Raw genomic sequence first — 24,335 nt, 5'->3', positions numbered from 1 at the left:
GAGCTTGTTGTCATTGCAGGCAATCTCAACGCTGTGCGTTACAGGGAAGACACCCTCCTCCCTCATGTGGTACCCTTCCTGCAGGCTCATCCTGACATGACCCTCCAGCATGACAATGCCACCAGTCATACTGCTCGTTCTGTGTGTGATTTCCTGCAAGACAGGAATGTCAGTGTTCTGCCATGGCCAGCGAAGAGCCCGGATCTCAATCCCATTGATCACGTCTGGGACCTGTTGGATTGGAGGGTGAGGGCTAGGGCCATTCCCCCCAGAAATGTCCGGGAACTTGCAGGTGCCTTGGTGGAAGAGTGGGGTAACATCTCAAAGCAAGAACTGGCAATTTGGGGCAGTCCATGAGGAGGAGATGTACTGCAGTACTTAATGCAGCTGGTGGCCACACCAGATACTGACTGTTACTTTTGATATTGATCCCCCCTTTGTTCAGGGACACATTATTCCATTTCTGTTAGTCACATGTCTGTGGAACTTGTTCAGTTTATGTCTCAGTTGTTGAATCTTGTTATGTTCATACAAATATTTACATATGTTAAGTTTGCTGAAAATAAACGCAGTTGACAGTGAGAGGACATTTCTTTTTTTGCTGAGTTTAGATCATTTGTACCTCCTCATGTTCTTGTTTTTAGCGCTGAGCATGTACAGTGTCCATGGGAAAGAAACTGTGTTCGTTTTTTGCAGTATGTAACGGCTGTCGCTCTCCTCATCCTCGGACGAGGTGAGGAGAGAAGGATCTTCAGACCAAAATGCAGCTTGAGGGAAATAAGCCATCTTTATTAAAAATACGACGATGGCAACACGAAAACACAAACACTTTCAAATTTACAAAAACAAGAAAACGACGTATACGAAACCTGAACATAAACTTACATAACTAATACGTAACACTTACGGACAGGAAACATACTACATCGAAACGAAACGAACAACCGAAACAATCCCGTATGGTGTAAGACATAACACAGACACAGGAGACAATCACCCACAAACAAACACTGTGAACAGCCTACCTAAATATGACTCTCAATTAGAGGAACGCCAAACACCTGCCTCCAATTGAGAGCCATACCAGGCAACCCTAAACCAACATAGAAACAGATAACATAGAATGCCCACCCAAACTCACGTCCTGACCAACTAACACACAAAACTAAACAGAAAACAGGTCAGGAACGTGACATAACCCCCCCCTCAAGATGCGTACTCCGAACGCATCACCAAAAAGTCCAGGGGAGGGTCTGGGTGGGCATCTGACCACGGTGGTGGCTTAGGCTCCGGGCGTGGTTCCCACCCCACCATAATCAATCCCCGCTTCCCTATCCTCCCCACAATGACCACCCTCCAAATAACCCCACCTAAATTTAGGGGCAACACCAGAATCAAGGACAGCTCTGGGACAACGTAGCTCAGGACATAGGGATAGCTCAGGACAGAGGGATAGCTTAGGAGAGAGAGGTAGCTCAGGATAAAGAGGTAGCTCAGGATAGAGGGGCAACTCCGGACTGAAGGGCAGCTCCGGACAGAGAGACAGCTCTGGACTGAGGGGCAGTTCTGAATTACTAGCCGCTTCTGGCTGAGGGACAGCTCATGGCTGACTGACGGCTCTGGACGCTCATGGCAGGCTGACGGCTCTGGACGCTCATGGCAGGCTGACGGCTCTGGACGCTCATGGCAGGCTGACGGCTCTGGACGCTCATGGCAGGCTGACGGCTCTGGACGCTCATGGCTGGCTGACGGCTCTGGACGCTCATGGCTGGCTGACGGCTCTGGCTGCTCATGGCTCTCTGACGGCTCTGGCTGCTCATGGCTCTCTGACGGCTCTGGACGCTCATGGCAGGCTGACGGCTCTGGACGCTCATGGCAGGCTGACGGCTCTGGACGCTCATGGCAGGCTGACGGCTCTGGACGCTCATGGCAGGCTGACGGCTCTGGACGCTCCTGGCAGGCTGACGGCTCTCGACGCTCATGGCAGGCTGACGGCTCTCGACGCTCATGGCAGGCTGACGGCTCTCGACGCTCATGGCTCTCTGACGGCTCTGGCTGCTCATGGCTCTCTGACGGCTCTGGCTGCTCATGGCTCTCTGACGGCTCTGGCAGATCCTGTCTGGTTGGCGGCTCTGGCAGATCCTGTCTGGTTGGCGGCTCTGGCAGATCCTGTCTGGTTGGCGGCTCTGGCAGATCCTGTCTGACGGGCGGCTCTGGCAGATCCTGTCTGGTTGGCGGCTCTGGCAGATCCTGTCTGGTTGGCGGCTCTGGCAGATCCTGTCTGGTTGGCGGCTCTGGCAGATCCTGTCTGGCGGGCGGCTCTAGCGGCTCCTGTCTGGCTGACGGCTCTAGCGGCTCCTGTCTGGCGGATGGCTCTGTAGGCTCATGGCAGACGGGCGGCTTTGCAGGCTCATGGCAGACGGGCGGCTTTGCAGGCTCCTGGCAGACGGATGGCTCAGATGGCGCTGGGGAGACGGATGGCTCAGATGGCGCTGGGGAGACGGATGGCTCAGATGGCGCTGGGGAGACGGATGGCTCAGATGGCGCTGGGGAGACGGATGGCTCAGATGGCGCTGGTGAGACGGATGGCTCTGGCCGGATACGGCGCACTGTAGACCTGGTGCGTGGTGCCGGAACTGGAGGCACCGTGCTAATGATAAGCACCTTCCTACTAGTGCGGGGAGCAGGGACAGGGCACACTGTATTCTCAAAGCCTACTCTACCCCTGATGCGTGGTACCGGCACTGGTGACGCCGGGCTGAGGACAAGCACATCAGGATTAGTAGGGGGAGAATATACAGTGTGTACAGGGCTCTGGAGACGCACTGGTAGCTTAGTGCGTGGGGCCGGAACTGGAGGCACCGGGCTAGATACACGCACTACAGGGAGAGTGCGTGGAGGAGGAACAGGGCTCAGGATACGCACTGGTAGCCTAGTGCGTAGTGTAGACACTGTAGGTACTAGGCTGGGGCAGGGAGGTGGTGCCGGAAATACCGGACCGTGGAGGCGTACTGGCACTCTTGAGCATTGAGCTTGCCCAACCTTACCTGGTTGAATACTCCCGGTTGCCCGACCAGTGCGGGGAGGTGGAATAACCCGCACCGGGCTATGTAGGCGAACCGGGGAAACCATGCGTAAGGCAGGTGCCATGTATGCCGGCCCGAGGAGACGCACTGGAGACCAGACGCGTTGAGCCGGCCTCATGACACCTGGCTCAATACTCAATCTAGCCCTACCAGTGCGGGGAGGTGGAATAACCCGCACTGGGCTATGCACTCGTACAGGAGACACCGTGCGCTCTACTGCGTAACACGGCGCCTGCCCGTACTCCCGCTCTCCACGGTAAGCCTGGGAAGTGGGCGCAGGTCTCCTACCTGCCCTTGGCCCACTATCTCCTAGCCCCCCCCCAAGAAATTTTTGGGAATTACTCACGGGCTTTTTTGGCTTCCGTGCCAGACGCGTTCCCTCATAGCTCCGGTTCCTCTCCCCGGTAGCCTCTGCTCTCCTCCGTGCCTCCAGCTCAGCTTTGGGACGGCGATTTTCTCCTGCCTTAGCCCAGGGACCTTCTCCATTCATTATTTGCTCCCATGTCCAGAAATCCTTTCTCTCCTGTCCCTTACTCTGTTTAGTTTCCCTTTGCCGCTTGGTCTGTTCGTGGTGGGTGATTCTGTAACGGCTGTCGCTCTCCTCATCCTCGGACGAGGTGAGGAGAGAAGGATCTTCAGACCAAAATGCAGCTTGAGGGAAATAAGCCATCTTTATTAAAAATACGACGATGGCAACACGAAAACACAAACACTTTCAAATTTACAAAAACAAGAAAACGACGTATACGAAACCTGAACATAAACTTACATAACTAATACGTAACACTTACGGACAGGAAACATACTACATCGAAACGAAACGAACAACCGAAACAATCCCGTATGGTGTAAGACATAACACAGACACAGGAGACAATCACCCACAAACAAACACTGTGAACAGCCTACCTAAATATGACTCTCAATTAGAGGAACGCCAAACACCTGCCTCCAATTGAGAGCCATACCAGGCAACCCTAAACCAACATAGAAACAGATAACATAGAATGCCCACCCAAACTCACGTCCTGACCAACTAACACACAAAACTAAACAGAAAACAGGTCAGGAACGTGACACAGTAATTTCTTTTTTGTTGTAATATCTCAAACAGATGTGGCAGTTTCACCAATTAAGGATTCTTCATTGGTGAAACTGCTTTAAAAATAAACTGTATAAAAATAAAAAATAAGAAAAGGTGCTTTTTGGTATTTTGCGAATGCCTTGGTGTGCACTTATTATGGCCAGATGTACTACTTGGGTCAGATTGTAAAGATAAGATACTTGGTAATATTAGTAAAGATAAAACTTAAAACTCAGTATCATGGTTAATCTTCAAAAATAGTAGTTGCAAACTTTGCCCTTGTCCTTAGCCTCCACATCGTATCCACCCACGGCACTAGCTACATCTATAACAACTTGATGCATATTTTTCCAACATAGTTTCAAGGAACCTGCTTCTGTTGATCAATTTCAAAATGTTGCTACTGTAGCTTCATGTTAAGCTGATTTGATGAAAGATGGCTGACATCTAGTTCATCATGCCAGCTCACCTTACTGCTCCAGCATTACAGAATAGAGCCCATTTCTTGTGGCTGTGTTGAGGAAGCTCTAGCTGTTTACCGTTGGAGAAAGAGCACACTAACAGTGTTGTGCTCAAGCTGAAGTAACGTGACCTTGTTTTTCACCAACTTTTACTGAACTGATTTAATCTGAGAAAGCAGGAAACCTATGAACTCAACATGCAATATTATGAGTCTTAATTTGTCCCCCATATAAAGTGCAAGGAAATGTTTTGCATTGTGAAACTGTTTTGTGTTGAAGCAGACTGGTTATATTGCATCTTGATAAGGAGATAACGTTTTAGTCAGGCTCCTACTCAAATTACTTTTTTAAATGTCCGCCATTTTTGCTCTGGAAACAGGCTGTTGAAAACATGCTGAACTTTTGGTCTTTTTGACCCTTCCAAAGTGGAAGTTTGTGTTTTGGCATGTTAGCAGGTGTCTCTCTGTCTCATGTTTTTACTGACAACACAGTGACTAATCTTGGCACCTTGGAACAGTATTGCCATTATTTTGGTGAATTAGAAATGTAATTTTTATTAAAATTACATAATTTAAATTGTGACTGTATTTGGTAGTATGTGTGGATGGGGGGAGCATGCTTTTATATACGTGTTCTTGTGTGTTTCTGAGCCGCATGTATTCAGCTGTATATGAGAATATACAGTTGAAGTCAGAAGTTTACATACACTTAGGTTGGAGTCATTAAAACCCGTTTTTCAACCACTCCACAAATTTCTTGTTAACAAACTATAGTTTTGGCAAGTTGGTTATGACATCTACTTTGTGCATGACACAAGTTATTTTTCCAACAATTGTTTACAGAGATTATTTCACTTATAATTCACTATATCACAATTCCAGTGGGTCAGAAGTTTACATACACTAAGTTGACTGTGCCTTTAAACAGCTTGGAAAATTCCAGAAAATTATGTCATGGCTTTAGAAGCTTCTGATAGGCTAATTTACATAATTTGAGTCAATTGGACGTGTACCTGTGGATGTATTTCAAGGCCTACCTTCAAACTCAGTGCCTCTTTGCTTGACATCATGGGAAAGTCAAAAGAAATCAGCCAAGACCTCAGAAAAAAATTGTAGACCTCCACAAGTCTGGTTCATCCTTGGGAGCAATTTCCAAACACCTGAACGTACCACGTTCATCTGTACAAACAATAGTACACAAGTATAAACACCATGGGACCACGCAGCCGTCATACCGCTCAGGAAGGAGACGCATTCTGTCTCCTAGAGCTGAATGTACTTTGGTGCGAAAAGTGCAAATCAATCCCAGAACAACAGCAAAGGGCCTTGTGAAGATGCTGGAGGAAACAGGTACAAAAGTATCTATATCCACAGTAAAACGAGTCCTATTTCGACATAACCTGAAAGGCCGCTCAGCAATGAAGAAGGCACTGCTCCAAAACCGCCATTAAAAAGCCAGACTACGGTTTGCAACTGCACATGGGGACAAAGATGGTACTTTTTGGAGAAATGTTCTCTGGTCTGATGAAACAAAAACAGAACTGTTTGGCCATAATGACCATCGTTATGTTTGGAGGAAAAAGGGGGAGGCTTGCAAGCCGAAGAACACCATCCCAACCGTGAAGCACGGGGGTGGCAGCATCATGTTGTGGGGGTGCTTTGCTGCAGGAGGGACTGGTGCACTTCACAAAATATATGGCGTCATGAGGAAGGAAAATGATGTGGATATATTGAAGCAACATCTCAAGACATCAGTCAGGAAGTTAAAGCTTGGTCGCAAATGGGTCTTCCAAATGGACAATGACCCCAAACATACTTCCAAAGTTGTGGCAAAATTGCTTAAGGACACAAAACAAAGTCAAGGTATTGGAGTGGCCATCACAAAGCCTTGACCTCAATCTCATAGAAAATATGTGGGCAGAACTGAAAAAGAGTGTGCGAGCAAGGAGGCCTACAAACCTGACTCAGTTACACCAGCTCTGTCAGGAGGAATGGGACAATAGCCACACAATTTATTGTGGGAAGCTTGTGGAAGGCTACCCGAAACGTTTGACCCAAGTTAAACAATTTAAAGGCAATGCTACCAAATATTAATTGAGTGTATGTCAACTTCTGACCCACTGGGAATGTGATGAAATAAATAAAAGCTGAAATAAATAATTCTCTCAACTATTCTTCTGACATTTCACTTCTTAAAATAAAGTGTTGATCCTAAATGACCTAAGACAGAGAATTGTTACTCTGATTAAATGTCAGGAATTGTGAAAAACTGAGTTTAAATGTATTTGGCTAAGGTGTATGTAAACTTCCGACTTCAACTGTATATTGCTAATTTCCCTCACAATCTGAACTGTCATTTATGTACAGTTGTATCATGCATTTGGCAATTGTTAACAGCTACACCAGATATTACACTATTCTTCTACCATTACTCATCCATGTTCCATTTCTTGACCATATGTAGCACGTAAACTGAAGAAGATTGGACAGCTGAAGAGCCCGGAGGAGGATCTGCCCACCCAAGGCCCCACTGATGCCATCCAGTGTGTCTCTCCCCAGTCCGGCCTGACCTTCCATTCCCAGCTGGTGTTCCTCAACATCTTGGAGTCCATCGAGCCAGAGGTGGTTAATGCGGGACATGACCATTGCCAACCAGACTCAGCTGCTCTGCTGCTCACCAGCCTCAACGAACTTGGGGAGCGCCAACTGGTCAAAGTGGTCAAGTGGGCCAAAGGCATGCCAGGTACAGTACTGGAATAGAAGAATCATACAAAACATATTTCCATGTGGTCCTTGAAGATGTCCATGTGATCCTTAGAAGATATCATAATTTGATTTATAACAACTTTGCAATGGCATTGCAGCACTTTGCAGGTAGTGAAGGCATTAAGAATTCATCAGAGACATGTTTTGATAATAATCCATTTCCATGTGGTTTTTCATTTTCTTCTCAGGTTTTCGGAATCTGCATGTGGATGACCAGATGACAGTAATCCAGCATTCATGGATGGGGGTGATGGTGTTCGGCTTGGGATGGAGGTCCTACAAAAATGTCAATGCCAGAATGCTCTACTTCGCCCCAGACCTTGTTTTCAATGAGTATGTGCAGCTATGTGATACTGAATTCAATTATTTCTGTGAAATTATCTTATTACCCCCAGGGCCACAACTCAGTGTTGTCCCATTATGTTGGTGGAGATTTCCTACAGTGGCTTCTGTCTGTCATAAGTACGGCAGATGCCAATTTTGTTCCCTCTATGTCTGTCTTGCTCCTTGTCCCTGTCGCTCTCATTTTCTCTCGCTCTTTCTCTCTCTCTACTTGCCTCTCGCTCTCTCTGTCTCGCTCTCACCGATATGTCTAGAATTCCATGTGCACACGGGCTTACAAGCCTGGCTTTCAGTAACATTTATATTTAATTTCCTTATTTGGTGTTCTTTAGTCACATGATAAGCCCTGAGGAAGATTCGATTTTTTCAGCATTACATCACCTATGGTGCAGGTTTTAAGAGAAGTAGTGATATTTAGTTCAAATCTGAATATTACGGGGTACGCAAGTATCGTAAGTGACTAAGGTAGTTCAATGGTATTTAAAGTGTCATTACTAGGGTTGCATAATTCTGGGAACTTTCAATAAATTCTCTAGTTTTCCCAAAATCAAGGTTGTAGGGTTCCCAGAATTAGGAGGGGATAAGCAGGAAATCTGGAACCCAACAACCAGGATTTCTGGAAAACCAGGGCATTTATTGAAAGTTCCCGGGATTTTGCCACAATAGCCATTACTGAGGAATATGTACAGATACAACAGTGGAGATATTATTACCCTGCCATGAGGTAAATTAAATATGTTATTATTGGTAATATACTGTAAATGTTACAACTAAAGCACCCTTATTATCATTAGCTAGGTTTCCATCCTATTGGTGACAGATTTTCATTCAAATATTCTAAAATCCGCATAAAAACAATATACGCATTTTCCCACCAGAGATGTGTTTCCATCAGATTGACTTGTTGCAGATAAAAGTCTGTGCGTGATGACATAGTGCACATAGAAATACATTTTGCGGTTAAATCCCATGTACCAAATAAAAAATACCAACACATTTTCAACTCAATTCATGGTTTTCTCACAAAAATGTTTGTATTATATAGCGTGTGCCCATTATGTTATTGGCACGTGCACTCTAATCAATATCTTACATGAGATTATTATGGACAAGATAGTGAGATTATTTTTATTTGTCAAACGGCAGCCAAGCGTTGATGGTCATGACTCCCAAGTTTACTTCGATATGATGTTATTATATCAATATTTGCGCATAAAAGCGTTTCCACCGACATTTATCGTATAATTAATTTTACCGACACAAAAAGATCCCACCTTGTCTAGGGTATTGAGTTTTGTTGACATTTGGAAAGTTAACCGAAAAATTCTCTGTTTCCATCAGGCCTGTCATGACATTTTTTATCCAATATGTACTTTACTCACATAAAAAGGTTGGATAGAAACCTGGTTAGTGATCCATGTAGCTAAGTAAGTATATTAACATCTATTACTGTGAACTATGTCTGTAAATTATTTATACATTAGATGTACAATGTCATCATAGAAAATCATGTAATCAGGTCACATTTTCAGTTTGTTTGAAAATAATCCTGGGCAGTATTCAGTACCAATCACTGTGATTCTGTATTATCAGACCACACTCAACCCAGCAGGCAAAACTAGTTGAAATGACATCATTACAAACAGATTTCATCCAGCTTTGCCCGCTGGGCAGTAGGTCAAAGGTCACATATGAGCATATAACTATGGTCATAAAGAGGGAGGATTACAATTGTAATCATTGCAACAGTTTCACATAAGGGTCTCACTCTCTTACCCTCTCACCTATTTGCCCCCTCTATCTTTATCTCTCACAACAACACGCTCACAGATTATCCCTCTCTTAATATATTCCCGATAAACTCCCCAACCCCGCTCTGATTTTTCATTGGCTCATTCTCTTTATACTGTATCTCACCCTGACCCTCACTGCCCCACTCCCTCCTCTCTTCCAATAATGGCACCGGATGGGATGGCTGCCATTTTACGGGCTCCTAACTAACTGTGCTATTTTTATTTTTATTTTTCGCATTGTTTATAACTCATTTTGTACATAATGTTGCTGCTACCGTCTCTTATGACCGAAAAGAGCTTCTGGACATCAGCTCAGTGATTACTCACCTCGAACTGGACAAAGATTTTTTCTTTAATGAGTCCGAACGCAAAGGATATACTGCTTTGCCGTGCCTTGTAAGAATTTGCAGACGAGTAGTTAAACCACCACTACCCTACGTATTATTTGCCAACGTGCAATCATTGGAAAAGAAACTGGATTATCTATGATTAAGGCTATCCTACCAACGGGATATTAAAAACTGTAATATCGTATGTTTCACCGAGACGCGGCTGAACGATGACACGGATAATATAGAGCTGGCTGGCTTCTCCTTGCATCGTCAGGACAGAGCAGCTACGTCTGGTAAGACGAGGGGCGGGGGTGTGCGTCTATTTGTCAATAACTGCTGGTGCGTGGTGTCTAATATTAAAGAAGTCTTGAGGTATTGCTCGCCTGAGATAGAATACCTCATGATAAGCTGTAGACCACACTATCTACCAAGATAGTTCTTATCTATGTTATTCGTAGCTGTCTATTTACCTCCACAAACCGATGCTGGCACTAAGACCGCACTCAATGAGCTGTATTAAGACCATAAGCAAACCAGAAAATGCTCATCCAGAAACAGCGGTCCTAGTGGCCGGGGACTTTAATGCAGGCAAACATAAATCTGTTTTACATCATTTCTGCCAGCATGTCACATGTGCAACCAGAAGAAGAAAAAAAACTCTAGACCACCTTTACTCCACACACAGAGATGCATACAAAGCTCTCCCCCGCCCTCCATTTGGCACATCTGACCATAAGTCTATCCTCCTGATTCCTGCTTACAAGCAAAAACTAAAGCAGGAAGTACCAGTGACTCGCTCAATACCGAAGTGGTTAGATGACACGGATGCTACACTACAGAACTGTTTTGCTAGAACAGACTGGAATATGTTCCGGGATTCATCCATTGGCATTGAGGAGTATACCACCTCAGTCACCAGCTTCATCAATAAGTGCATTGACGACGTCGTCACCATAGTGACCGTAAGTACATATCCCAACCAGAAGGCATGGATTACAGGCTAAATCCGCACCGAGCTAAAGGCTATAGCTGTCCTTTCAAGGAGCGGGACACTAATCCGGATGCTTATAAGGCATACAGCTATGCCCTCAGACGAACCATCAAACAGGCAAAGCGTCAACACAGGACTAATATTAAATCCTACTACACCTGCTCTGATGCTCATCGGATGTGGCAGGGCTTAAAAAACAATTACAGACTACAAAGGGAAACCCAGCTGCGAGTTGCCCAGTGACGCAAGCCTACCAGATGAGCTAAATGCCTTTTATGCTCGCTTCGAGGCAAGCAACACTGAAGCATGCATGAGAGCACCCGCTGTTCCGGACGACTGTGTGATCATGCTCTCAGTAGCCGATGTGAGCAAGACCTTAAAACAGGTCAACACTCACAAAGCAGCAGTGCCAGACGGATTACCAGGATGTGTACTCAAAGCAGGCGCGGACCAACTGGCAAGTGTCTTCACTGACATTTCCCTGACCGAATCTATAATACCTACATGTTTCAAACAGACCAACATAGTCCCTGTGCCCAAGAAAGCGAAGGTAACTTGCTTAAATGATTACCGCCCCGTAGCACTCACGTTGGTAGCCATGAAGTGCTTTGAAAGGCTGGTCAAGGCTCACATCAACACCATCATGCCCTTTCCCACCAGGACAAAAGGAACACCTATGTGAGAATGCTGTTCATTGACTACAGCTCGGCGTTCAACACCATAGTGCCCACAAAGCTCATCACTAAGCTAAGGACCCTGGGACAAAACACCTCCCTCTGCAACTGGATCCTGGACTTCCTGACGGGCCGCCCCCAGGTGGTAAGGGTAGGCAACAACACATTTTCCACGCTGATCCTCAACACTGGGGCCCCTCAGGGGTGCATGCTTAGTCTCCTCCTGTACACCCTGTTCACCCACGACTGCGTGGCCAAGCATGACTCCAACACCATCATTAAGTTTGCTGACGACACAACAGTGTTAGGCCTGATCACTGACAACGATGAGACAGCCTATAGGGAGGAGGTCAGAGACCTGGCAGTGTGGTGCCAGAACAACAACCTCTCCCTCAATGTGAGCAAGACAAAGGATCTGATCGTGGACTATCGGAAAAGGAGGGCCACACACGCCCCCATTAACATCAAAGGGGCTGAAGTGGAGCGGGTTGAGAGTTTCAAGTTCCTTAGTGTCCACATCACCAACAAACTATCATGGTCCAAACACACCAAGACAGTTGTGAACAGGGAACGACAACACCTTTCCCCCCTCAGGAGACTGAAAAGATTTGGCATGGGTCCCCAGATCCTCAAAAGGTTCTACAGCTGCACCATCGAGAGCATCCTGACCGGTTGCAACGACGCCTGGTATGGCAACTGCTCGGTATCTGACCGTGAGGCCCTACAGAGGGTAGTGCGTATGGTCCAGTACATCACTTGGGCCAAGCTTCCTGACATCCAGGACCTATATACTAGGCGGTGTCAGAGGAAAGCCCAACAAATTGTCAAAGACTCCAGTCACCCAAGTCATAGACTGTTCTCTCTGCTAACGCATGGTAAGCAGTACCAGAGCGCCAAGTCTAGGACCAAAAGGCTCCTTAACAGCTTCTATCCCCAAGCCATAAGACTGCTGAACAATTAATCAAATGGCCAGCCGGACTATTAACATTGACTCCCCCCCCGTTTATTATCTTTGCAAAGTCACTTTACAAATGACCTCGACTAACCTGTACACCCGCACATACCGGTACCCTCTGTATATAGCCTCGTTATTGTTATGTAATTTTCTTGTGTTACTTTTAGATTTTTTTTTTTTTTACTTTAGTTTATTTAGTAAATATTTTCATAACTCTATTTCTTGAACTGCATTGTTGGTTAAGGGCTTGTAAGTAAGCCTTTCACGGCAAGGTCTACTTACACCTGTTGTAGTCGGCGCATGTGACAAATACAATTTGATTTGATATGATTCTCTCTCGTCCCCAGCCATCGGATGCACATCTCCAGCATGTTCGAGCACTGCATACGGATGAGACACCTCTCCCAGCAGTTTGTCCTGCTGCAAGTCACTCAGGAAGAGTTCCTCTGCATGAAGGCCCTGCTCCTCTTCAGCATCAGTGAGTGTTGCTGCCCAGCCCAATTAAAATAATGTAGAGAGCCTCACATTGTGTATTTCTTTTTTTCATTAAATTGATTTGCAAGCAATGTCCTAGTCTAAGCCATTTTCATAATACTGTCGAAATGATCCAGTACAATCAGAGATAGCTTTGATTTATAAAACCAAACAGTGTATTATCAATAGTTGAGCAACAGAAATGCAATATTGTGGACAAAACAACAATAACGTTGCTTGTCTCCTTCGCAGTTCCAGTCGATGGTCTTAAGAGTCAGAAGTACTTTGATGAATTGCGGCTGACCTACATCAATGAACTTGATCGCGTCATTAACTATGGAAGGAAGTCCAACTGCTCTCAAAGGTTCTATCAGCTCACCCGCCTCCTGGATTCCCTCCAACCGGTAAGAGACAATGTGCATCCTCAATAACTGTATTTTATTTATTCTGTTATCATAGAATGTATCGAGCCTTAATGACAATCTTAAATTACAGTACCAAGATTTAATGACATATTTTATCTAAGTGATAAAAGTCTAACTTTGTCATGTTTAACTAAACAAAAACAGATAATGCGACAGAATTGTAATGGAGTGGGTAACAGGTGTGCTATCTCACCTTATTCACTGAGTGCTCTGCCATATATGACAATGACTTCAAATGAACCAAGTTCAAGAACATTGGGAAACGATGGCATTCCTCTTTTTTGAGACGTCACCTCATTTCACGTTTTCGGCAGTTATGCCTTCATCAGAGCATCAAGAGATGTGCCAAAGCCATCGTTCTTTACGCAAGTGCCTAGGTGATAATTACAATTGCCCATACCGGTGTGAGGGCAGTGCATAGTGGTATTCAAAACATTAGCCAACAAACAATTGTTACAATATATATATATAGAAATACATATACAAATATACAGCACAAATACACAGATCAGCACAATAAATTCAACAAATAGCATTTAGGTATTCATGATGATGTAGGAAATTTTAGATATTTTCTTACAGTTAATAACTTCCTAGTGCACAATAAAGACTACAAAAGTAGATGCTTTGGGGTATAAAAAATGTACGTCTGGATAGAAATATTGCGACTGAATGTGGGAAAATATACATGAGCATACAAATGACAGCGCGGCCAAATAGTCTACAAGAATAATCTGAATGAGAACTCATTGTTTAGACCAGGGTTTCCCAAACTTGTTCAATCACAATCTTTCTATGCAGATGTTTATTTTCCATACCCCAATGCATCTACTTTTGTAAGCTTTATTGTGCATTAGTTAGTAACTAATTGCGCCAACATATCTCAAATTTCCTACATCATGAATACCTAAATGCTATTTGTCGAGTTTATTGTGCTGATCTGTGTATTTGAATATGTATTTGTATATATAGTAACAATTGCTTGAATACCACTATGTACCACCCTCACACAGGCAATTGTAATTAACACTTATGCATTTGCATAAAAACGATGGCTTTGGCACATTTCTTGATGCTCTGATGAAGGCATAACTGCCGAAACACGTTAGCCTGCCCGGACAAAAATATAAAGGTGAAATGAGGTGACGTCTTAAACATTTTGGAGTGGCGCCGTTTCCAAATGTTAATTTGAAGTGACAGAATTGTAACTTTGTATTGTCTCTGTCCATCTCTCCAACAACCAGATCGTGAGGAAACTCCAGCAGTTTACATTTGATCTGTTTATCCAGGCCCAGTCTCTGCCCACCAAGGTCAGCTTTCCAGAGATGATTGCCGAGATAATCTCAGTGCATGTGCCAAAGATCCTGGCAGGCTTGGCCAAACCAATCCTTTTCCACAAGTAGCAAGTAGCAGGATTTGCCATCCTCCCGAGAAAATCTGATCCGATCCAAGCTGACTCTATAACCCTACAGAGCCAAGGCTCTTGTTTTCCCTGCCATTGTTTTCTCTCTCTCAGCTCCTTTACTTTTTTATCGAATAGCTCAACATACCATTTTTAAATCATTACATCATCACGGTAGTTTAGCTGCTTATCAGACATAATTGAGATCATTTTCTCAAATAGGCAGCAAGGTTTTAGCATTTATATCAAGAGTTGCAAGGTGTCACCGTGTTGACGGCCATATCTGTCCTGTATTTCAAGAACAAATATCACACAAGACCAGTGGGGTTATGTCAAATGTAAGAAACAGAAGAATACCATTCGTTGACTGAATGAAAATAAAACTAATAAAACTAAATAATAAAACTAACAAATGCAGAAATTGTTAAAAATATCTATGCATATCTTTACTTTTGGAACTTTCATGAGATTGTGCTATGTTCATTTAAAAAACAACTACCAAAAGGAATGTGGAATTAGTCGTTTACAGCATACTCACATACATACACAATAGTCTATCTGTATTTACTAGCTAAATTGCATATATATATACAACGTATACATCACTACATTTATTGTACAGTACTTACAACTTTCTTGCTAGTTATTTAGTCAGTGAACAAACAATACATTCTAATGGTACGTCATAATTTCATCTGATTATGGGAAATGTTGTAATAATTCACCCAAATGTGACTTACTAATTATAGACACACAGAGTGAGACAATTGCAAATAATACATTTTCAGATATATTTAGTGGCAGTGGATCTTTAAAAGTATACTATAAAGATATAGTATGAAACCTGCTACAACTTGGCTGCACATTTTGTCTCTTCGTGTAGTATCAGGAGGCCAAATGATTTGGTCAAACGGAGCATACCCATAATCTCTCAATGCTGAAAATGCTCTTATAAGGTTTAACATGGCCGGAATATTTGCATTATTTAGTTCATGCTCCATGTGTTTGTAGATGTTAGAATGCTTCGATCTTTATTGAAAACAATGCATGCCAGGTGTACATTTTGCAAGTTCAGTGCAGCTATGATAGTTATTGTGTTCAGAGTAATCTCCAATCTGCCATTCTACCTGTAAAAGCATGTTGACATTTCATTAGTTTAGATTGAGTCAAGTCAAATATTACCGCTTTTTTCACATGATTTCTTATTAAGACATCGTCTTTTCTTGATGATTCATTCTGGTTTTGCAGTTAAGTGCCAAACAGGGACATTTTATTCTCTGCACTAGCAAAACATTCTGACATTACACCATTATTATACCAAAACAAGTCTTTTTATACAATAATCTGTACTTTTGCTTGTTTCAAAAAGTAGTGAAAAACAACAAAAACAATCAAGAAAAGCTCTGTTATAAGATCCATAACATGCAAACTATGTTTAAACTAAGTGAGTGTGGTCTTTTTGTTCAGATACCTCAACAAAAATGTCAACAGGTGCTAAACTATGGGATTCAATGATAGCACGGGATAGTCCCTGACTTTGCTTTTATATGCCAACTGTATCTTAAATTGCTACATCAAATCAAACCGTTTCATATTTTAGACTAGGTGAAATGCATTATCATAAAATGCTGAAATCTTCATGCAAATATCTGGAAAACAGCAAAACTCCAGAAAGATCACATGTTCATGGCCTCGACATCTGATTGAACAAATGGTGGTTCAACATTGGCTGAACCAGTAATGTGAAATGGAGTTTGCTGGGAAGCATCTTGACGCTCTAAATACTATAGGCTGTGGAAAGAATGGGTTGTCAGAATACACTTTACGTTTGACAGCCACAAGCACTATGCAATTACTTGCAGGTGTTTACCCATTTATAACAACACCATAGCTGCTTAATTAGAATATATGACTCCAGACTGAAACCTAGGCCAAGTTGAAAGTGCTTTATAGAAAAAAAGTGACTGTTAATATTTGTCCCTAAATAGACCACATCAAACCTACAACAGGTAGCACTTACTGTAATCAATTAGTGTTACAATACACATGCTTCTCAGATTTTAAGCAGTGATTGCTTGCACCTTTCTTTGCCTGACACCATAAAAATGTCCAGGGATGAATCAAAAGATAATTTGACAGCAGTAGTTTTTGTTGTTGTTCTATCACCATAAATGGCAATAACATGCATCCTTCACAACAATTGCACTCATTCTCAGACACATGCATGTGACGCATGCAAGAATGGACGCGTTAGAACTCCAGTCTACTCTGGGCATGCAGAAAACCAGTCAATTATAGTGCTGTTATATATTTCTTCAATAGCTTGTGCATAAAAATCCAAATCAACTGTATACATTGTGACTTAAATCCTTTAACGCATATTACCATTAGTCAATTGAGACCATAATCAAATGCATTTGTACAAATGTAAGTTCAAGTTGTTGTTGTTCTTGTGTTGTGAGGAACTTTACTTGTTGACCACCATAATTCTTATAAATGTACTGCAATAATATGGATCTCAATTCAATGAAACCACATTGCAATATTCAAGCAGTAGCACAAATCTAAACATACCTTTTCCGTTATAAACAAAATGGCAAAATGGTTTTGGTAGAAACAGCAGGTAGTGCTTTCAGTTTTCAGACACGTGTGCATGACAGCAGTTGTGTAAACAAGGATACTGCATAAATATTGCTATGGCAGATTTAATTGAATTCGGCCCTAGGTTACAATTGCCCATCTGAAAACATCTGATCTTTTCTCGTCATAGAGACATTGGCTATGCCTACATAAAAGCAATAAAACAATTAATTTGAATATTGATAAGAAAATGTTTTAATACATCAGATGACAATTTGTAAAAGTCATGGGCACATACTTTACATTGGTATTGTCGTATTCCTTTGTTAATCATCTTGATAATAAAATATACTCGTTACAGGGTTTTCCTCAAAAGAACATCCCAAATCAGACACCTTAAATCAGAAAAAAATATTTCTATGAGTAGTAATTCAATATTAAAGCCATAGATTTGCCTTAAAAAGCATAGAGATTTTGTACCGTATATTATTTTAGATTAATATATGGTACAATTGTTATGATTCAATTGTCTGTAAAGTAAAATGATCAGCAGTTGTGTCCACCATACTGAGGCCACATTACTTAACTTGAATTCTGAGGTAAATGACGAGGTAAATTAGTTGGTAAAATCGTTTCTGATTTAAGGAAATTATCACAAAGATAAAGCTATTTCTCTTCATACACCCAGTAGTCATGCTATGACTGCTTTGTTTATCATATAAAACATTTTCAACATGCCTTTTAGATTGACTTGGAGAACAGGATTGCACTGCCAAGCAATAAACAATTTGCCATAATAAACTTTACTTTAAATGTACCATGGTAGACCAACATTGAATCATAATGACAAAATCTATTTAAAGAAAATCCAGTTCCTAGAATTGATGTTTTCATACTGTTGTTATTAGTGGTAATGCTGGTATGTAAAATGTTATATATAAGTAAATTACATCACAAGTATATTAAAATGTCAAAATGGACACAGCTGTATGTATTTATAAACCATATTAGCCTGGTTTTGTGTAAATGGTACAATGACTTTGTGCACATGTAACTGATTAAAACAATTTATTGGGAAATCAATTGTTAATGCTTTTTAACTACCTTCTGTAGTATTGACGATGTACTCTATGTGTTTTGTGAGATTTTTTTTTAAACTGCAAACTTGCATAACTTTTTAAAGATATTTGAGGCAATTCTGACCATCAAAATGGTGTTACCTAATATTTGAAAGTTTGTAGTATTTCTACAATTTATCATGTGAAGTGACTACTAGTGAATGTGTCATTATTTAAAAATGCCCCCCCCCCTCCACCCATAATCTGTAAATTGATTGTTCATTTTCAGCTATTGATATGAATTGTGTCAGATAAGTCTTAGTGTAAATCGGGTTTTGTTTGTTTGTGTTCCTTTGCATATTATTAAAAACGATCAAAAATGTAGTGTGTGTGAACTTTATTTACATACTGAAGTTATTTTATGTTAACTTTCCTAATATTTTTCTAAAATCTCTGAAGCCATCTTGTGTGCACCAGCTAGCGATCTACTCAGTTTATTTTGGGGGATGAAGTAAAAATATGAGCTAATGGAAACAGCTGATTCAGACCATCCCCACTACAGAACCACTATGAAAATTCTGGTTAAAATCCCACCTCCACTTCAAGCACTAACTTGATTCATCAAAATAATTAGTGATGCTGCTCTTCACCAGAAGATTTTTGTTCCCCTATCTCAGATTAAGCAAATATCGCCAACAGATGTCAACATTTATGTTTATGTTCTGTCATGAGAAATTTGCTATTGACCAGCACCCGCCTGCATTATTTTTTTTTTTACCCAACCTCACCAATAAACACTTCATGTGCAGTAATTAGCCTAAACATTTCTCAGAAAGACATTTTGGTCATTCTTGCATTTTTTATTTAAATGCATTTGGGTACATCTTCCCATACTAAATCAACTAATATGGCAGCTTAATGATTTCAATGTTTAACCATTATGATAACATTGTGCCACCAGTAGGAGTAGTAACATCAATGATGGTAACATCAATTACACATTTTTGGTAATTGAGGACTTTCTTAAATTGAGTAACACCAATAGCTAGGTTTCCATCCAATTGGTAACAGATTTTCATGTGAAAATTCTAAAATACTCATTAAGAAAATAGGCACATTTTCCCACCAAATGGACTTGTTGCAGATAAAAAGCATTGGAAATGGAAATGAGCATCAAGCTCATCACCGTGCACTTTCCCCACCTTGTGAAGTTCATCATAATGTATTTAATCTGTAGTCTAATAAACTGCATTGTTTCCCGAGTTGTAGTGGGAGGACCACACGACATACCATTGCGTGACTCCAAGTTGATTTCCCAAGTTATTATATCAATATTTGCTCATAAAGGCGTTTCCGCCGCCATTTCTCACATAATTCATTTTACCGATCTCACCATATAGAATGAACAAATTATCTGTCTGCATTTATACAATTGTACCGAAACCTGTTGTTTCCATCACAGCTGTTATTATTATTTTTTTTTGTATATATGTTATGACTTTAGATGGTATGAAATACTAAAAAAGTGGTTAGCTAATAACTTTCTTTAATATACACTGAGTATACAAAACACTAAGAACAACTGCTCTTTCCATGACAGACTGACCAGGTGAATCCTGGTGAAAGCTTTGATCCCTTATTGATGTCACTTGTTAAATACACTTCAATCAGTGTAGATGAAGGGGAGGAGACAGGTTGAAAAAGTTTTTTAAGCCTTGAGACAATTGAGACATGGATTTTGTATGTGTGCCATTCAGAAGGTGAATGGGCAAGACAAAAAAGTGCCTTTTAACAGGGTATGGTAGTACGTGCCAGGCACACCGGTTTGTTTTTCATGCTCAACAGTTTTTTGTGTGTATCAAGAATGGCCAACCACAGAAAAGGACATCCAGCCAACTTGAAACAACTGTGGGAAGCATTGGAGTCAACATGGGCCAGCATCCCTGTGGTGGGGTGGAGGGGGTATATTCAGTGTATGCCAAACACCAGATAGCAGTTTAGCACTGGAGGGAATGCTCAAGGTCAGTGTATACAGTGGGGAGAACAAGTATTTGATACACTGACAATTTTGCAGGTTTTCCTACTTACAAAGCATGTAGAGGTCTGTAATTTTTATCATAGGTACACTTCAACTGTGAGAGACGGAATCTAAAACAAAAATCCAGAAAATCACATTGTATGATTTTTAAGTAATTAATTTGCATTTTATTGCATGACATAAGTATTTGATACATCAGAAAAGCAGAACTGAATATTTGGTACAGAAACCTTAGTTTGCAATTACAGAGATCATACGTTTCCTGTAGTTCTTGACCAGGTTTGCACACACTGCAGCAGGGATTTTGGCCCACTCCTCCATACAGACCTTCTCCAGATCCTTCAGGTTTCGGGGCTGTCGCTGGGCAATACGGACTTTCGGCTCCCTCCAAAGATTTTCTATTGGGTTCAGGTCTGGAGACTGGCTAGGCCACTCCAGGACCTTGAGATGCTTCTTACGGAGCCACTCCTTAGTTGCCCTGGCTGTGTGTTTCGGGTCGTTGTCATGCTGGAAGACCCAGCCACGACCCATCTTCAATGCTCTTACTGAGGGAAGGAGGTTGTTGGTCAAGATCTCGCGATACATGGCCCCATCCATCCTCCCTTCAATACGGTGCAGTCGTCCTGTCCCCTTTGCAGAAAAGCATCCCCAAAGAATGATGTTTCCACCTCCATGCTTCACAGTTGGGATGGTGTTCTTGGGGTTGTACTCATCCTTCTATTCCTCCAAACACGGCGAGTGGAGTTTAGAGCAAAAAGCTCTATTTTTGTCTCATCAGACCACATGACCTTCTCCCATTCCTCCTCTGGATCATCCAGATGGTCATTGGCAAACTTCAGACGGGCCTGGACATGCGCTGGCTTGAGCAGGGGGACCTTGCGTGCGCTGCAGGATTTTAATCCATGACGGCGTAGTGTGTTACTAATGGTTTTCTTTGAGACTGTGGTCCCAGCTCTCTTCAGGTCATTGACCAGGTCCTGCCGTGTAGTTCTGGGCTGATCCCTCACATTCCTCATGATCATTGATGCCCCACGAGGTGAGATCTTGCATGGAGCCCCAGACCGAGGGTGATTGACCGTCATCTTGAACTTCTTCCATTTTCTAATAATTGTGCCAACAGTTGTTGCCTTCTCACCAAGCTGCTTGGCTATTGTCCTGTAGCCCATCCCAGCCTTGTACAGGTCTACAATTTATCCCTGATGTCCTTACACAGCTCTCTGGTCTTGGCCATTGTGGAGAGGTTGGAGTCTGTTTGATTGAGTGTGTGGACAGGTGTCTTTTATACAGGTAACGAGTTCAAACAGGTGCAGTTAATACAGGTAATGAGTGGAGAACAGGAGGGCTTCTTAAAGAAAAACTAACAGGTCTGTGAGAGCCGGAATTCTTACTGGTTGGTAGGTGATCAAATACTTATGTCATGCAATAAAATGCAAATTAATTACTTAAAAATCATACAATGTGATTTTCTGGATTTTTGTTTTAGATTCCGTCTCTCACAGTTGAAGTGTACCTATGATAAAAATGACAGACCTCTACATGCTTTGTAAGTAGGAAAACCTGCAAAATCGGCAGTGTATCAAATACTTGTTCTCCCCACTGTATCTTTGTAATAAGTGATTGATTTTCAAGGCAGTAACACCAATGACATCAAACTTGTGTACAAATATTATATTTGTAAATATGTATACAGTACCAGTCAAAAGTTTGGACACACCTACTTGTTATAGGGTTTTAATTTACTTTTACTATTTTCTATGTTGTAGAATAATAGCAAAGACATCAAAACTATGAAATAACACACATGGAATCAAGTAGTAACCCACTTTTTTTTTTACAATTCTTTACAATTCTTCTTCAAAGTTGCCACCCTTTGCCTTGATGACAGCTTTGTACACTCTTGGCATTCTCTCAACCAGCTTCATGAATAATTATTTACCAACAGTTTTGAAGGAGTTCCCACATATGCTGAGCACTTGTTGGCTGCTTTTCCTTCACTCTGCAGTCCAACTCATCTCAAACCATCTCAATTGGGTTGAGGTTGGGTGATTGCAGAGGCCAGGTCATCTGATGCAGCACTCTCCTTGGTCCCTTACACAGCCTGGAGGTGTTTTTGGGGTCATTGTCCTGTTGAAAAACAAATGATAGTCTCACTAAGCGCAAACCAGATTGGATGGTGTATTACTCCAAATGCTGTGGTAGCCATGCTGGTTAAGTGTGCCTTGAATTCTAAATATATCACTGAGTGTCACCAGCTAAACACCCCCACACCATCACACCTTCTCCTCCATGCTTCATGTGGGAATCACACATGCAGAATGCTTTTGCAACAGTCCAGTTTAATGTCTAATGTCCACCGGTCTAATGTCCATTCCTTGTGTTTCAAGTCTCTTCTTCTTATTGGTGTCCTTTAGTAGTGGTTTCTTTGCAGCAATTCGACGATGGAGGCCTGATTCATGCAGTATCCTCTGAACAGTTGATGTTGAGATATGTCTGTTACTTGAACTCTGTGAAGCATTTATTTGGGCTGCAATCTGAGGTGCAGTTAACTCTAATGAACTTATCCTCTGCAGCAGAGGTAACTCTGGGTCTTCCTTCCTGTGGATGTCGTCATGAGAGCCAGTTTCATCATAGCGCTTGATGGTTTTTGCGACTGCACTTGAAAAAACTTTCAAAGTTCTTGAAATGTCCCGGATAGACTGACCTGCATGTCTTAAAGTAATGATTGATTGTTGTTTCTCTTTGCTTATTTGAGCTGTTCTTGCCATAATATGGACTTGGTATTTTACCAAATAGGGCTATCTTCTGTATACCACCCCCACCTTGTCAAAATACAACTGATTGGCTCAAACGCATTAAGAAGGAAAGAAATTTCACAAAAAAACTTTTAACAAGGCACAACTGTTAATTGAAATGCATTCCAGGTGTCCACTACATGAAGCTGGTTGAGAGAATGCCAAGAGTGTGCAAAGCTGTCATCAAGGCAAAAGGTGGCTACTTTGAAAAATCTAAAAAATATAATATATTTTGATTTGTTTAACACTTTTTTGGTTACTACATGATTCCATTTTTGTTATTTCATTGTGTTGATGTCTTCACTATTATTCTACAATGGTGAAAGAAATCCTGGAATGAGTAGGTGTGTCTAAACTTTGACTGGTACTGTATATACAGTGCATTTGGGAACGTGTTCAGACCCCTTGACTTTTTTCACATTTTGTTAGGTTACAGCTTTATTCAAAAGTTTTGTTCTTTCAAACTACATACAATATTTTTCCCACTTTTGCTTCATTAAATAGTACCCACAAAACACCAGTCTCAACGTCAACAGTGAAGAGGCGACTCCGGGATGCTGGCCTTCTAGGTAGTTGCAAAAAAAAGCCATATCTCAGACTGGCCAATAAAAAGAAAAGATTAAGATGGGCAAAAGAACACAGACACTGGACAGAGGAACTCTACCTAGAAGGCCAGCATCCCGGAGTCGCCTCTTCACTGTTGACGTTGAGACTGGTGTTTTGCGGGTACTATTTAATGAAGCTGCCAGTTGAGGACCTGTGAGGTGTCTGTTTCTCAAACTAGACACTCTAATGTACTTGTCCTCTTGCTCAGTTGTGCACCGGGGCCTCCCACTCTTCTTTCTATTCTGATTAGAGCAAATTTGCGCTGTTCTGTGAAGGGAGTAGTACACAGCGTTGTACCAGATCTTCAGTTTCTTGGCAATTTCTCGCATGGAATAAATAGCCTTCATTTCTCAGAACAAGAATAGAGTGACGAGTTTCAGAAGAAAGTTTTTTGTTTCTGGCTATTTTGAGCCTGTAGTCACTCTGAGGAAGGCACAGTGATTCCGAAACGTTGGTAAATACCCATGAAATGGCTGT

The 24,335-nt window shown here is 42.0% G+C and overlaps 1 protein-coding gene across 2 annotated transcripts in view; it reads left to right on the top strand.

The window, feature by feature from the left end:
* LOC139537241 (androgen receptor-like) overlaps nt 1–18,806 on the top strand; it is a 62,892-nt gene extending 44,086 nt beyond the window's left edge. For both annotated transcript variants that reach the window (XM_071338341.1, XM_071338342.1), the window contains exons 4-8: nt 7,095–7,373; nt 7,585–7,729; nt 12,831–12,961; nt 13,210–13,361; nt 14,627–18,806. In XM_071338341.1, coding sequence (XP_071194442.1) covers nt 7,095–7,373; nt 7,585–7,729; nt 12,831–12,961; nt 13,210–13,361; nt 14,627–14,785 — 866 coding nt within the window. In that variant the 3' untranslated portion in view covers nt 14,786–18,806. The remainder of the gene's footprint in view (nt 1–7,094; nt 7,374–7,584; nt 7,730–12,830; nt 12,962–13,209; nt 13,362–14,626) is intronic.
* Nucleotides 18,807–24,335: the final 5,529 nt, after the last annotated feature.

The sequence above is a fragment of the Salvelinus alpinus genome, chromosome 13 (genome assembly GCF_045679555.1).
Source record: "Salvelinus alpinus chromosome 13, SLU_Salpinus.1, whole genome shotgun sequence".
NCBI classification, from domain to species: Eukaryota; Metazoa; Chordata; class Actinopteri; order Salmoniformes; family Salmonidae; genus Salvelinus; species Salvelinus alpinus.
This window is presented reverse-complemented; position numbering and strand designations above follow the sequence as displayed.